At 60.7% G+C, this 11729-nt stretch overlaps 2 protein-coding genes across 2 annotated transcripts in view; one reads left to right on the forward strand and one right to left on the reverse strand.

Moving 5' to 3' along the window:
- NECAB2 (N-terminal EF-hand calcium binding protein 2) overlaps positions 1-5917 on the forward strand; it is a 70598-nt gene extending 64681 nt beyond the window's left edge. The window contains exons 6-13 of the mRNA XM_058034072.1: positions 436-572; positions 3086-3204; positions 3322-3401; positions 3801-3857; positions 3970-4082; positions 4392-4469; positions 4832-4923; positions 5107-5917. Coding sequence (XP_057890055.1) covers positions 436-572; positions 3086-3204; positions 3322-3401; positions 3801-3857; positions 3970-4082; positions 4392-4469; positions 4832-4923; positions 5107-5135 — 705 coding nt within the window. The 3' untranslated portion in view covers positions 5136-5917. The remainder of the gene's footprint in view (positions 1-435; positions 573-3085; positions 3205-3321; positions 3402-3800; positions 3858-3969; positions 4083-4391; positions 4470-4831; positions 4924-5106) is intronic.
- A 43-nt stretch (positions 5918-5960) lies between these two features.
- SLC38A8 (solute carrier family 38 member 8) lies at positions 5961-10356 on the reverse strand. Its single transcript, XM_058034070.1, has 10 exons — positions 10162-10356; positions 9507-9705; positions 9154-9307; positions 8918-9022; positions 8552-8609; positions 8173-8287; positions 7894-8044; positions 7610-7809; positions 7384-7435; positions 5961-6099 (listed from the first exon to the last, which is right to left on the reverse strand). The coding sequence occupies exons 1-10, from the start codon at positions 10354-10356 to the stop codon at positions 6003-6005; spliced, it is 1326 nt and encodes a 441-aa protein (XP_057890053.1). The 3' UTR covers positions 5961-6002.
- Between the last annotated feature and the right edge of the window lie 1373 nt (positions 10357-11729).

Consider the following 11729-nt stretch of genomic DNA (forward strand, 5'->3'; position numbering starts at 1 on the left):
GTGTTCTTAGTCTTGAAAAAGTTTGTATTACCCTGGGAGCTCCTGTCAGTCAAACAACATGTTGAGCCCTGTGAATCATTCCAAACCCCTTTAACTTGAGTGCTGGGTTGGCCATACTGTTGTGGACTAGGGCACTGTATAATGTGCTGAACTCTCTGAGCAGGGGTCTCCAAAGCACAGGACACACTTTTCATACCTACATGCACTGGCTGCAAGGCAACAGTAAAGTAATGTAAGATCATGCTAAAGAGAGAAACTACAGGCTTTGGGTAACACCTCTTTACATCGTGGTGACATGGGAGGGGACCAGGGAGGGCTGTGGGCCAGGGGCTGCACTGCCCAGGGACCCTGGTGGTGCTGCCCTGGCTGGGGACCCTGGTGGTGCTGCAGGTGCTGCCCTGGCACTCACCAGGTGCTCCCTGTGTGTCCCTGCAGGTGTACGAGAGCGGCAGCAACGTGGACCAGTTCGTGACGCGCTTCCTGCTGAAGGAGACGGCGAACCAGACCCAGTCCCTGCTGAGCTCCGTGGAGAGTGCTGTGGATGCCATCGATGAGCAAACCAACCCCTCCAGGTCTGCAGCACTCCTGCCCTCCTCTGGTGCAGGAGGGTGGGAGGGGAGGAGGAGGAGGATGCTTTTGTGGGGTGAGGGAAACGCAGCAGACATTGTGCAGCAGCAAAGGGGAGCTGGGCCTTTCTCTTTGCCTCCCTTCCTGGCTTCCTGAACTCTGGGGGCTTTTCTCCACTGCTCTGTCCTGGCCCGTCCCTTCCTCTCCTGCAGTCCTCAGGGTCACCCTTATCAAGAGTGCTGTGTGTGGGGATGCAAACCAGGGGCAGAACCTGGCTGGGCAGCACTGGGTGCACAGGGCTGCAGCTCTGGGCAAATCACTGCTCCCACCCAGGGCAAAACACAGCCTGAGGTGGGCTGGGGACAGCCCACAGGGACAGATTGCCATGCCAGGGGTGCTGCCCCTCCTGCCAGAGCACTCAGCAGGTGTGACAATCCAGAGGGAAAGGGTGCTTGTGCACTGAGGACAGGCAGTGCTGTCCCCCCAGTCTGGTGAGGGGCTGTCCCCATGCCAGCAGCCCAGCACACACCACTGAGCTTGGGCAGCACAGAGGAGACCGTCTCAAGATTTCCCGAGCGCTGCCAGGGCTAGGCTATGAGGAGTGGCAGCAGCAGAGGCAGAACCTCAGCACAGCCCCCTCGGTGTCAGTGTCACACAGCTCCCCAGAGTGTCACTGTCACCAGCTCTAACCAGGACAGGTTGCCATGGAAACATGTGTGTTTGTCAGACCAACCCTTCTCCTGCTGTTCCTTCGAACCAGGAGGCCTTGGAATGCTTGCAGGGGGATGTTTTGGCTTCCCAAAGCCATGAGTGGGCAGAGAGGCACATGGAGAGTGTAAAATCTCAACTCCCTCCTAAGACAGACTCTGTGGAACACAGCAAGACCTGGGCAGCTCTGCCACCATCTCACCAGCTTTTCCAGCAGGAATGCTGTGGGTTTCATCATCTCACATCCCTTTCTTCTCCTTGTTTTGTGGCAAACCTTGTACAAAAAGAAGTAGGAGCTCCTGCAAAACAATGAAGAGGAAACAAACCCAACATCAGGCAGAGCAATTAGAGCCCATGAAAGACTATGCTGGCTTTTATTTGCTGATGTGTGGGCCCAGATCATAATGGGGAGTATTGTAGTTATTTTCTCATGAAGATAATAGCTAAAAAGAAAAACAAATCCCACAAAAAAATTATCTCCTGCGTCCGCATGAAGACAAAGAGGTGGCCTAAAAAGCACGAAAATAAAGGGCTGTAGAACAAAGTGCAAAGGCAGAGGTCCAAGATGGAGACACCTCATTAAATTCTGATTAAAATAAATCTCTGCCTGTTTTTGCCTAATTTCCTGTCTATTGACAGGGGATAATCCAGGACCAGCAGTGTTATAATTGCACAGCCTGTAGCAAAGGGATGCTCCTGCACCCTTTATTGTTGTTCCTGCTTCCTTATCTTGGAGATGTTCTTTGGGACCTGCACACTGTGTCCCTGTGTATATGGTGGAGCCCACACCGGCTGATTTACAAGGTATCTGGGGAAGGAGAGCCCAGCAATTGTGCTTCAGAGGAGCCAGGTGCCAGGGGAGGGACAGGAGGGCAGGGAGATGCTGGCTGGTGTGCTGCCCATTGGGCACTCAGCACGTTATCTCCAGCTGGGAGCTGCTTGACTAACAAAGAGGAGCCAGGGCTCCCAGGCACCTCTGTCAGCAGTCAGCTGGCACAGAACTGCTCTTGCTGGAAGGAAACACTGGAAATCCTTCGAGCTGCTCAGCCTCTCCCTCTGTGGCACAGGATTCCTGTTGGTGGAGAAGAAAGGAGAGGGTCATTCTTCCCCAAACCCATTCCCCTCTCACTCACGTGGATGGCAGCTGCAAACCCTTGTGAGGATGGCAGATCTCTCATGTTCTCTGGCTTGCGAATAAATGAGGTCCTGGGAGGAGCACCAAGGACCTGGTGCTGGATGGTGATTATGGATGCTCCATCTGTGGAAGTGTTCCAGGACAGTTTTTTGAATCTATGAGCAACCTCCAGGCCAAATGGGCTTTGTAGACTCAGACAAAGAAAGCATGCTGGAGAAAATGATACAGTGGGCATGTTTCCATTCTCCAGAACTGCAGCTGCAGTCTGTTGGTGGGATGCACAGCCTCTGCTCATGGGCAGTCTGGGTGGCAGCAGCTTTTCCTGTCTGAAAGCCACCAAAGGCATTGGACTGCAAAACCAGCCCCAGTAAGGTGCAGCTGGCTGGGCACAGGGGCCTGAATGCCCCATGTTGCAGGTGTCTGTCTAGGACAGAAAAAGGCCCTGAAGGCTGCTGGTGGTGCCAGGAGGGCTGTGCTGTTCCATGAGTAGGAAAGTGATGGCTGCTGGAAGCAGCCCACTGACATTCCTTTGTTTCTGACCCCCTCCAAGGGCTCTGGCATCACGGGCAGAGCTGCCAGAAAGGAGGCTCCAGTGCTGGCTGCCCAGGCTGGCTCATGCCACTCTGTGAGTGCCAGCTCTGCTGTCCTGACCCCCTGTGTGCTCTCTGGTTGCAGACACTATCCCAGCAAGGATGGTCATGGCCTGAGTGACACCTGGTATGACAATTCTGTCCCCAGCTACTCTCCCAGCACCTGGATGGTCCCCAGGGAGCAAGGAAAGAGCGTCCAGGCTGGTAAGTGCTGACTGCCTGGGGTGGCTTGGGGCACTCAGATCCCAGCAGCAGCACAGGGCTCTCAGGGGGTGCCTGCAGGTGCCCCTCAGTCCATCAATGTCTCCTGGCTCTGTGCAGGTTCCCCTGACTCCAAGGCAGAGGGGCTGGAGGGGCAGATCAACAGGCTGGCCAAGCTGATTGGCAAGCTGGAGGACAAGGTAAGGGCCAGCGTTTCCCTGTGTGAGGCTGTCCTGCCATCCCAGGGACAATTCAGGGACCGTGCCCCAGCTGTTTTGGAGCAGGGATGAGGATGTGGTGCTGGGAATGTTGGCTGCAATGGGAGCAGAGGGAACTTTTGTGAAGGGTCCTGACTGGAGGTGTGTTGGGGAGGATGAAACAAGAAAGCTTTATAAATATGACTGCTTAGCAAAAGATCTGTCCCAACCGTGCGACGCCCCAGCAGCTCCTACGAGGTGCAAGTGGCTCTTGGAGCCCGTTCCCTGTGGAAAAAGGGGCACAGTCATTGCAAATGGTGGGGACAGAAAGCCACCAAGCAGGGAGGGACAGCAGCCTCAGGCAATCCACACCCCCTCTGCTGCTTGCTGCCCTTTCCCCAGACGCTGTGGTTTGACCTGCACCAGCGGCTGTCGGACAGCGAGAGCACGGCCTGCACGGTGAGTGTGCCCGTGTACCCCGTGGGTGCTGGGGTGCCCCTGCAGCACAGAGCCACACTGGGGGGTCACTGTGTTCCTGTGGTCTCACATGCTGCGTTTGGGGGCCCTGCAGTACCTGCTCCTGGTGAGGAACGAGATGACGGTGTCACACAAGCACCTGAGCGAGTTCTGCAGCTCCCTGAAGCAGTACCTGAAGAGCGTGGCCGGGGAGCGGGACTGCTTCCAGTGGGTACCAGCAGCAGCTGCCTCTTGGGGGCTGGGGAGGTGGGGAGATGGGGCTTGGGGTGGGGTGGAGTGGGGACCAAGCAAAGGACTGAGGAAAGCAGCCAGGATTTGGGATGCAGTCACACTCAGCCACCAACACTGCTTTTGCATGGGCTGGGGAATGCTGGGATGGTGGGGGGGCTGCCCCTACCTGGGCTGCTGGGGCTGGGTCTCCCCTCAATAGCCCACCCAAGAGCACACCCGTGGCTGCAGAGGGGGGTGGGGGATGGCTCACGTTGGGGGTTCACCTCCTCTCCCTGTTTCTGCCAGTGTCACCGCAGTGAAGCTGCCTGATGGGGTCACCTTCATCGTCTATGAGTTCTGGGAGACCGAGGAGGACTGGAAGAGGTAGGGAGGGGATGAACAAGCCCATTTTGGGAGGCTTGGGTGTGGAGGGTTGTTAGAGCAGCTGAGCCCCAAGCTCTGTCCCCTGTCTGACTGCAGGACTGAGGAGCTGTCTGTCTGTCCTAGGGCTGTCCCTGTAAAGAGGACAGGGGGTTGGGCTGGGTCTCTACACCTGCCAGCTGGGAGTGCCTTTGGATGTGGTGATGAGAGGGGTCAATGTCCCGAACCACGGCAGGGTGCTCTGCACAAGGGGAAGTGAGCAGGATTGCAGGCACCCAGCCCTGCCAGAGCTGGGTGCTGTGGGGGGCTGGGATGGTGTTTCTGGGGGTACTGGGTGTCACCCACTCTCTTCCACCTGGGCACAGGCACCTGCAGAGTGCCACCTGCAAGGGCTTCCAGCACGTCAAGGTGGACACGCTCAGCCAGCCCGAGGCCATCTCCAGCGTGGCCGTGCCAGGTAGGAGGGCAGCCACCCCAGGGGGTGGGGGACAGGGACCCATGGACGGCCAGAACCTCTCCAGTTGTTGGGGAGCAAGGGTGGGCAGGGGGCATGGTGTGAAGGACAGCAGGGGCTGAGCTGGCAGGGCTGGGGGTGGGTTCAGGGGCTGGGCAGGTGTGACCCAGCGATGTTCCCCTGCAGCTGCCTGGTGCACCCTGAGCCGAGAGTGACGGTCAGTGCCAGGGGCCTGCCAGCACCTACCTGTCCCCTCTGCGATGCCTGGGGGAGGTGTCAGTGTGACCTGGCTGCAGTGATGGAAACTCCTATGTGTGTGTGTCCCCCACCCCAGAGAGTCCTCCCTCAGCCCCCCACCACCTGGGGCACCTCTCCCTGGTGTGGGTGGTCTCAGGGGAAAGAAGGACTGCCAGGGAGGGGCTGGCAGGGCTCGGGGAGGGGGACATCCCCAGATATATAGGTAGGCAGGGAGGGGGGCAACGGGTGCAGGCAGGCCCTAGGAAGGAGGGATGGGAGTGGGAGGTGGGAGGCTGGAGCCCCCCCTGAAAGCAGGGAGTAGGTTGGGGGTCTGTGCAAGTCCCGGGAGGAGACTGGGGGGTTGAGGCTGTGCCTGGTATGTGTGTGCCTGCAGGGATGGGGACCCGTGCCCCAGGGGGAGTCAGGGTGGTGGCAGAGGGGCGTTTCCCTTCTCCCTAGGTGCCCCTTAATCCTTTTCAGCTGTGGGGGGTCCCCAGGGGTTTCCTTTGCATGTGCACAGTTGCAGCTGGTGCCTTGTAGGCGTGAGAGTGGCTGCCTCCCCTCCCTCCTGGGGTCTGTACTTTGTGTGTCTGTCCGTCTGTGCCAATCCCACACCCAGCCCGCCGTGCGTGGGGGTCCCTCAGGATGTGTGGCACAGGACCTTTGCCAATTCCCTCTCCTGTCTTTATTAGCCACTGTACAACGGGGACGGTGATGCCAAATAAAACCGCCATGGGATCCAGCGGCGTGGCTGTGTTGGGGTCTCTGTGCAGGGCAGGATGCTGGGGGGTCACGGTGGGGTCACAGTGGGGACACGGTGGGGTCACAGGGGGCTCTGGGGTCCCTCAGCGCAGCAGCCCCAGCACGGCCAGGGCAGCGCTCTGCCCGCAGACAAAGGCACCGCCGAGCACGGAGAGAACGCCCCAGGCGATGAGAGCAGCCCTGCAGCGACACGAGCAGAGGCTGCCGGGGTAGAGCTGGCCTCAGTGACGGCCACCCCTGCACCCCAGCTCCTGTGCCTGTGCAGCTCCCTGCAGGCTCAGCCTCCTCTGCCCTGCTCCTCTGCCCCGCTCCCAGTCGATGGCAGAAGAGCCTGGCAGCCCCTGCCCACTGCAATGACACACAAACCTCAGTCAAAAAGCCAGCAGATGCCACCACGCAATCATTCCCAATTCCGCTGTGCCCAGTGGCCCTGCTGATGGAGCACAGACCCACATCCCCCCACCCTTGGACACAGCCACTCCCACAGAGCCCCAGCTCCATCCTGTCCCCACATGCTTCCGGCCCTGTCCCCTCCCCAGCCCCAGCCCCAATCCCCAGAGCCCTGGGTCTGCACCTCCCTGTTCCCTCCTCCCTGGGCACACAGACCAAGCCCCTGCATGCAGCACTCACCCCAGACCTGGCTGCTGCTCTGCTGCAGGGTCCTCAGCACCGTGCTCCTTCCCAGACTGTCCCAGGCAGGCTGGGACTGTCCCCTCGCAGTCTCCATCGCCCCAGCTCATGTCATCCCCTCTCCTCATGATGGGCTCATGCTCTGGCAGGTCTCCCCAAGGAACCTCTCCAAGCTTTGTCACCCACCTGGGTGGCCCTGCTGACCTTGTGCCTTGGCCCCTCCAGCACTCTGGCACCCTTTGGGACACCCTCACCCCTCCCCAGATGTTCATGGGTCCCCAGAGCACCCTCCTGACCGTGACCCCAATGTCCTGGAGTGCTGCCTCCACTCATCACATAACCTCCATCCTCCCTCAAACTCTGCTGCTCCCCCAGGGGCACCACAGACACACTAAAGCACACACTTATCCCAAACTCACCAGCACCATGTCAGGTCCCCTTGACATGGGCTGCTGTGCCCCAGCCCCTCCAGACAGGAGCAGTGATGGGGACACACTGCCCTGGCACAACAGGACCTGGAACACCTGATGGTCTCCTGTCTTGGGGCACCCTGCCCCTCTGACTCCCAACCTGACCCCGCCCCAGTGCCACCAAAACCCACAGTTCTTCTGCCCCTAAAGTCACTCTGGTACCTGGGCATCTCCTTGCTGCATGGACACAGCCCTGGCATCCAGGGGCATTCCCAGAGCACTTCCCACCACACCCAAATTCCCCTCCTTGCAGGGTTCCCACCTTGACCAGGCTGACCCCCAGGGAACTGCCCTGGCCACAGCCCATGGGACACCACACCCTATCCCTGTCCCTTCCCTTGCCCCCAAGCATGCAGACACTCACTTTTTGCGTGGCCCGAGGCTGCGGGTCCCAGTCAGGCACACGAGGCACAGCCCTGCTGTCGGTGCAGAAGCTCAGCCCCACACAGCACCCGTCACAGCGCTGTCCCCCCCAAGCACAGCCCTGCACCCCCAAAACAGGGCCAGGACAGGCCACTTTCCCCTGCAGCAACGCCCTTGGCACCAGCATCCCCCCCACTGCTTTCCTCCCTCCCCGTGCCTGCTCTTGCCTGGGAAGATGAAGATGAAGAAGGCACTGATGCCCCCGATGAGCTCGATGACTTTGCCGATGTCGGGGACAAAGAGGGCGATGCTCAGCGTGGCAGCCATCCAGGTGACCGTCAGTGCCACCCGGCCCCGCCGCTCGTGTGCCTCAGGCGCCACCACGGCCCCGCGCTTCGAGGCTGCCCACAGGTCCTTCACCACGGACCTGGGAGGGAGGATTGAGGGGCTGATGGCACCCAGGGGAGCTGCACTGGCTCAGGGGACACCCAGCTTGTCACCCTCCCCTCACCTGCCCAGCAGCACCACAATGGGGTAAATGGTGACGATGGAGACACCAAAGAGCAGGCGGGCGACGATGACGAGCGGGTCATTCCCTGGGTAGGACATCAGGACGTCGGACGCCACGGCCTCGCCGAAGGTCAGGTAGCCATAGAGCCCTGCTGACAGGGAGTGGGGGTGGGCAGCTGTGCAGTGAGCAGGACAGAGGAATTCTGAGGAGAAGGGATGAGCCAAGGGGAGAGGGGAACCCCAGGGCAAGGAGGAGTGAAGGGTTTGGTGCTGGGGTTACCAGTGAGGGAGTAGATGAGCAGGCAAATGAGCATGGAGAGCACAGAGACGGTGACCCAGTGGGAGAAGCTCTGGTTGTGCATGCTGCTGTAGATGGCCACACATGCCTCGTGGCACTGCAAGGCAAGGGGATGGTGCTGGGGCCCCATGCAGGGACAGCCCCCACCCCCAGCATCCTCTCTCCCACCTATGGGTGCCCTGTCCCACTCTGCCCCGTTCCCAGCACTTGTGTCCTGCCCCACAGCACCTCTGGTGACAGCCACAGGTCCCCTTTCCTGCAACCTGCCCTTCAAGGGTTGGCATCCCTATGGTCTGGGATGCCATGGGGGGCTGCCAGCACTGCCCTAGCAGCTGCAGCCAGAGGAGTCAGGATGACCTACCTGGAAGCCAAAGCAGATGGTGGGAATGACGCTGAAGATGGACGTCCAGGACGAGGACCTGTGGCATGTGGAGAGGAAGCACAGAACAAAAGGCATGAGGCTCTCATGGAGAAGAAACCATGCCATAAACTGGGCAGCCTGGATGGCACCCTGTGGGAATCTCTTTCCCAGTGATTCTGGGAGAAAGGGGTATTGCTGTGGTGAAAGCTGGGGCTGGGAGCTACCACCCACTGTGAGTTGCCCCCAGCTCACCCCCACCCCACATAGGGCCCAGTGCCATTCCTGCCCCACCTCCACCCCTGCCCCCATGTCCCTGCTCAAGCCATGGAGCTCAGGGCAGGAGGGACATGGGGCTGACCCTCCTACCTGGAGGGCTGGGGTGGCTCAGTCAAACGCAGGCTCTCTGCCTGCAGGTAGTATTTCAGGATGACGACCAGAGTGAGGTAGCAGGCAGCCAGCGTGCCCAGGATGCTGTCAGGGCATGGGAGAGCATCAGCACACAGCCAGGAGGAAGGGAGGAGGGGGGTTCCCACAGGTTCCTGGGAGGAGGTAACCTGAGGGTGCCTAGGGGTGGGCCACCACAGGGATAGCGCAGGTGGTACCTGGAGTACTTCTGGAAGCCGATCTCCCTGGGGACAGAGAGTGGGAAGATGACGAGGACACAGAGAGCTGAGAGGGTGAAGCGCTGGTCCACGTACCAGGGGGGCAGCTGAGGGGCCCCGCTCAGTGTCCCGTTGGGGTACAGGGAGTCACACACTGTGGGGGGCAGCGGGGGGGTCAGCTGCACCCTGAAAGATGGCCCAAGGAGGTCGGGAGCATCACACCATGGCAGAACCAGGGAGCCCCATGTCTTTAGAATTTCCAGGAAAACGTGGGGGTGACCCCAGCCCACGTATGGCCACCTTCCCCTCACTCCCCAAGCAAGCCCCAAACACAGGGAAGGGAAACAACTCACGTTTCTCCAGCTGGTCACCCACCACCCTGAGGAGCGCCACGGAGATCATGAAGAGGTTGAGGAGGAAGCAGACCTCGCAGAGCTTCCCCACAGCCGCCCCGCACACGGCCCGCACCACGCCCTGGTAGGTGGGCTGGGCGCTGAGGGCCGCGGCATAGCCCAGCACGGCCAGCCCGCTCACCAGGAACACCAGCGAGCCCTGCGGGGACAGAGCCAGCAAGGAGCGCCACATCCCCTCCATCGCCCCCAGAGCAGGGCAGGACACAGCAGGCCCACGGCCAGGGACCAGGTCACCGGCCGGATCACCTTGTGGGCCTGGATAACAAAGGTCAGCAAAAGATGGAGGCACGGTGGTACTTCGGGTTTAGATTTGGGGTTTTGGGGCATGTACAGGAGCAGACACCCACTTACTTTGAATTCAGCTACAAGCCAGCTACAAGTGTGGCTTCAGCTGCAGAGAGCATCCCTCAGGTGGCACCGCAACACCACCCTAAGGATGCGGCGGGGGTCGGGACGGGGGTGCCGCACCGAGGGGGTGCCCGCAGCTCCCCGAGCACCAGAGCAGGTGCGTCCCCTCCCTCCGCTCCCTCCCCGGAGCGGCGCCCCTCGGCTCCCGCTGGGGCTGCCGCAGCCCCTGCCCCCGCGTCCCCCTTACCAGCTCCACCAGGAGGGCGGGAACGGCCCCGCCGGCCCTGCCGAAGGCCCAGGGGAAGCTCAGCAGCCCCGCGCCCAGCGCAGACTTGAGCAGGATGAAGACGGCGCCGGCGGAGGAGAGCCCGGGCGAGGAGAGCCCGGCGGAGCGCCCCGCCGCCGGCAGCAGGGGCCGGCCCTCGCCCGCCGCCCGCTCCATCGCGGCAGGGCTGTGGCCCGAGCGCGGCCCCTCCGCAGGGCCCCCGGGGGCGGCGCGGGCAGCGCGGGGCTGCGCGGACCCCCCGCCCCCCGGGGCTGGGGAGGGGGCGCCGGGAGGCGGCGGGGGAGGCCCTGGCAGGAGCTCAGCCGCGGATAGCCCCGTCCCGCTCACAGCCCCGTCCCCCTCACAGCCCCGTCCCCTCACAGCCCGGCCCTCAGAGCGCTCCGACCGAGCACAGCCACCCGGGACTCGTGCTCTCACTACCCCCGAAATCATCACCACAGGGCTGAGCGGACTGAGGCCACCCTCATCCCGCTCTGTTCACCCAGGCATGAAACTGCCACCAAAGGGCATTAGGGAGTGCCCCGGGAAGGGTGAAGGAAGGCAGCTGCAGCTCACACCCCTCACAACTCGCTGGGTGCAGGATGAGGCCAGCACCCCTGCGTGTCTCCCAAACACCTAAAAGCCCACTGGTGCTTTCCTGCACTGGGACACTCTGGAGAGGATCCCATCCCACTGCACACAGGCAAAGGGGATGCCAGGATAACAGGATGGGGTGACTGATGCTGCAGAGGACCTGCACGGAGAAGGTTGCACCCCACAGGAATGAGGTGCCCATTCCCCACACGGGGGACACACAGCAGCTCTGTGCCACTCCTGCCACATGCCACTGCCCCAGGGCTCAGCACACAGGCCTTGGCCTTGGCCGACAGCCCCTAATGCATTTTTGATTTCCCAAACATGTGCCCTTCTGATCTTGGTAAGACGGATAAAGAGACTTTAATCAGCTGCTAGGAGGAATTATGGATGGCTAATTGTGCCTGCCACTTCCATTACATCTCTGCCGCCTACAGGGCTTATAAACACTTAGAAGGGCCCTTCCAAGCCTTCATTAGCTGCACACCAAAGGCTTCGGAAATAATTGGCCTCTATGACTTAGAAATTGGCCACTGGGCTGTAAAATACCAGCCACTGGGAAAGGCTCTTAATTCGGACTGGTGCTTTGATACAGCTTGATTCTGGTTTCAAGGCTGCAGTGGAGCTCTAATCTCTCATTAGTGCTGTGATGAGGAGCAAGTCTCCTCATTAGCACCGACCTGCGAAGTGGCACCAAAGCTTTCCAGTCTCCCTCTGATGGAAGAGGTGCAGCTCAAACCAGAGAGGTGCAGCTCATCTCCCACACCAACACAGCAGTCCCAGACAACTTCTTTGCTCAGTGGCTCTGGGCTCTCTCCCTTATAATTTCTTCCCTTTCTGTCATTTATCTGGGTGCTCCAGCCCCTGGGCTGCAAGGCATAACCTGAGGGTCCCTGTGGGATGGCAGCTGTACCCGCTGCTGGGTCCCTGTGGCAGGTGGAAAAAGGGCTGTTAAT

Source organism: Melospiza georgiana, chromosome 14, assembly GCF_028018845.1.
Source record: "Melospiza georgiana isolate bMelGeo1 chromosome 14, bMelGeo1.pri, whole genome shotgun sequence".
Classification (NCBI taxonomy): Eukaryota; Metazoa; Chordata; class Aves; order Passeriformes; family Passerellidae; genus Melospiza; species Melospiza georgiana.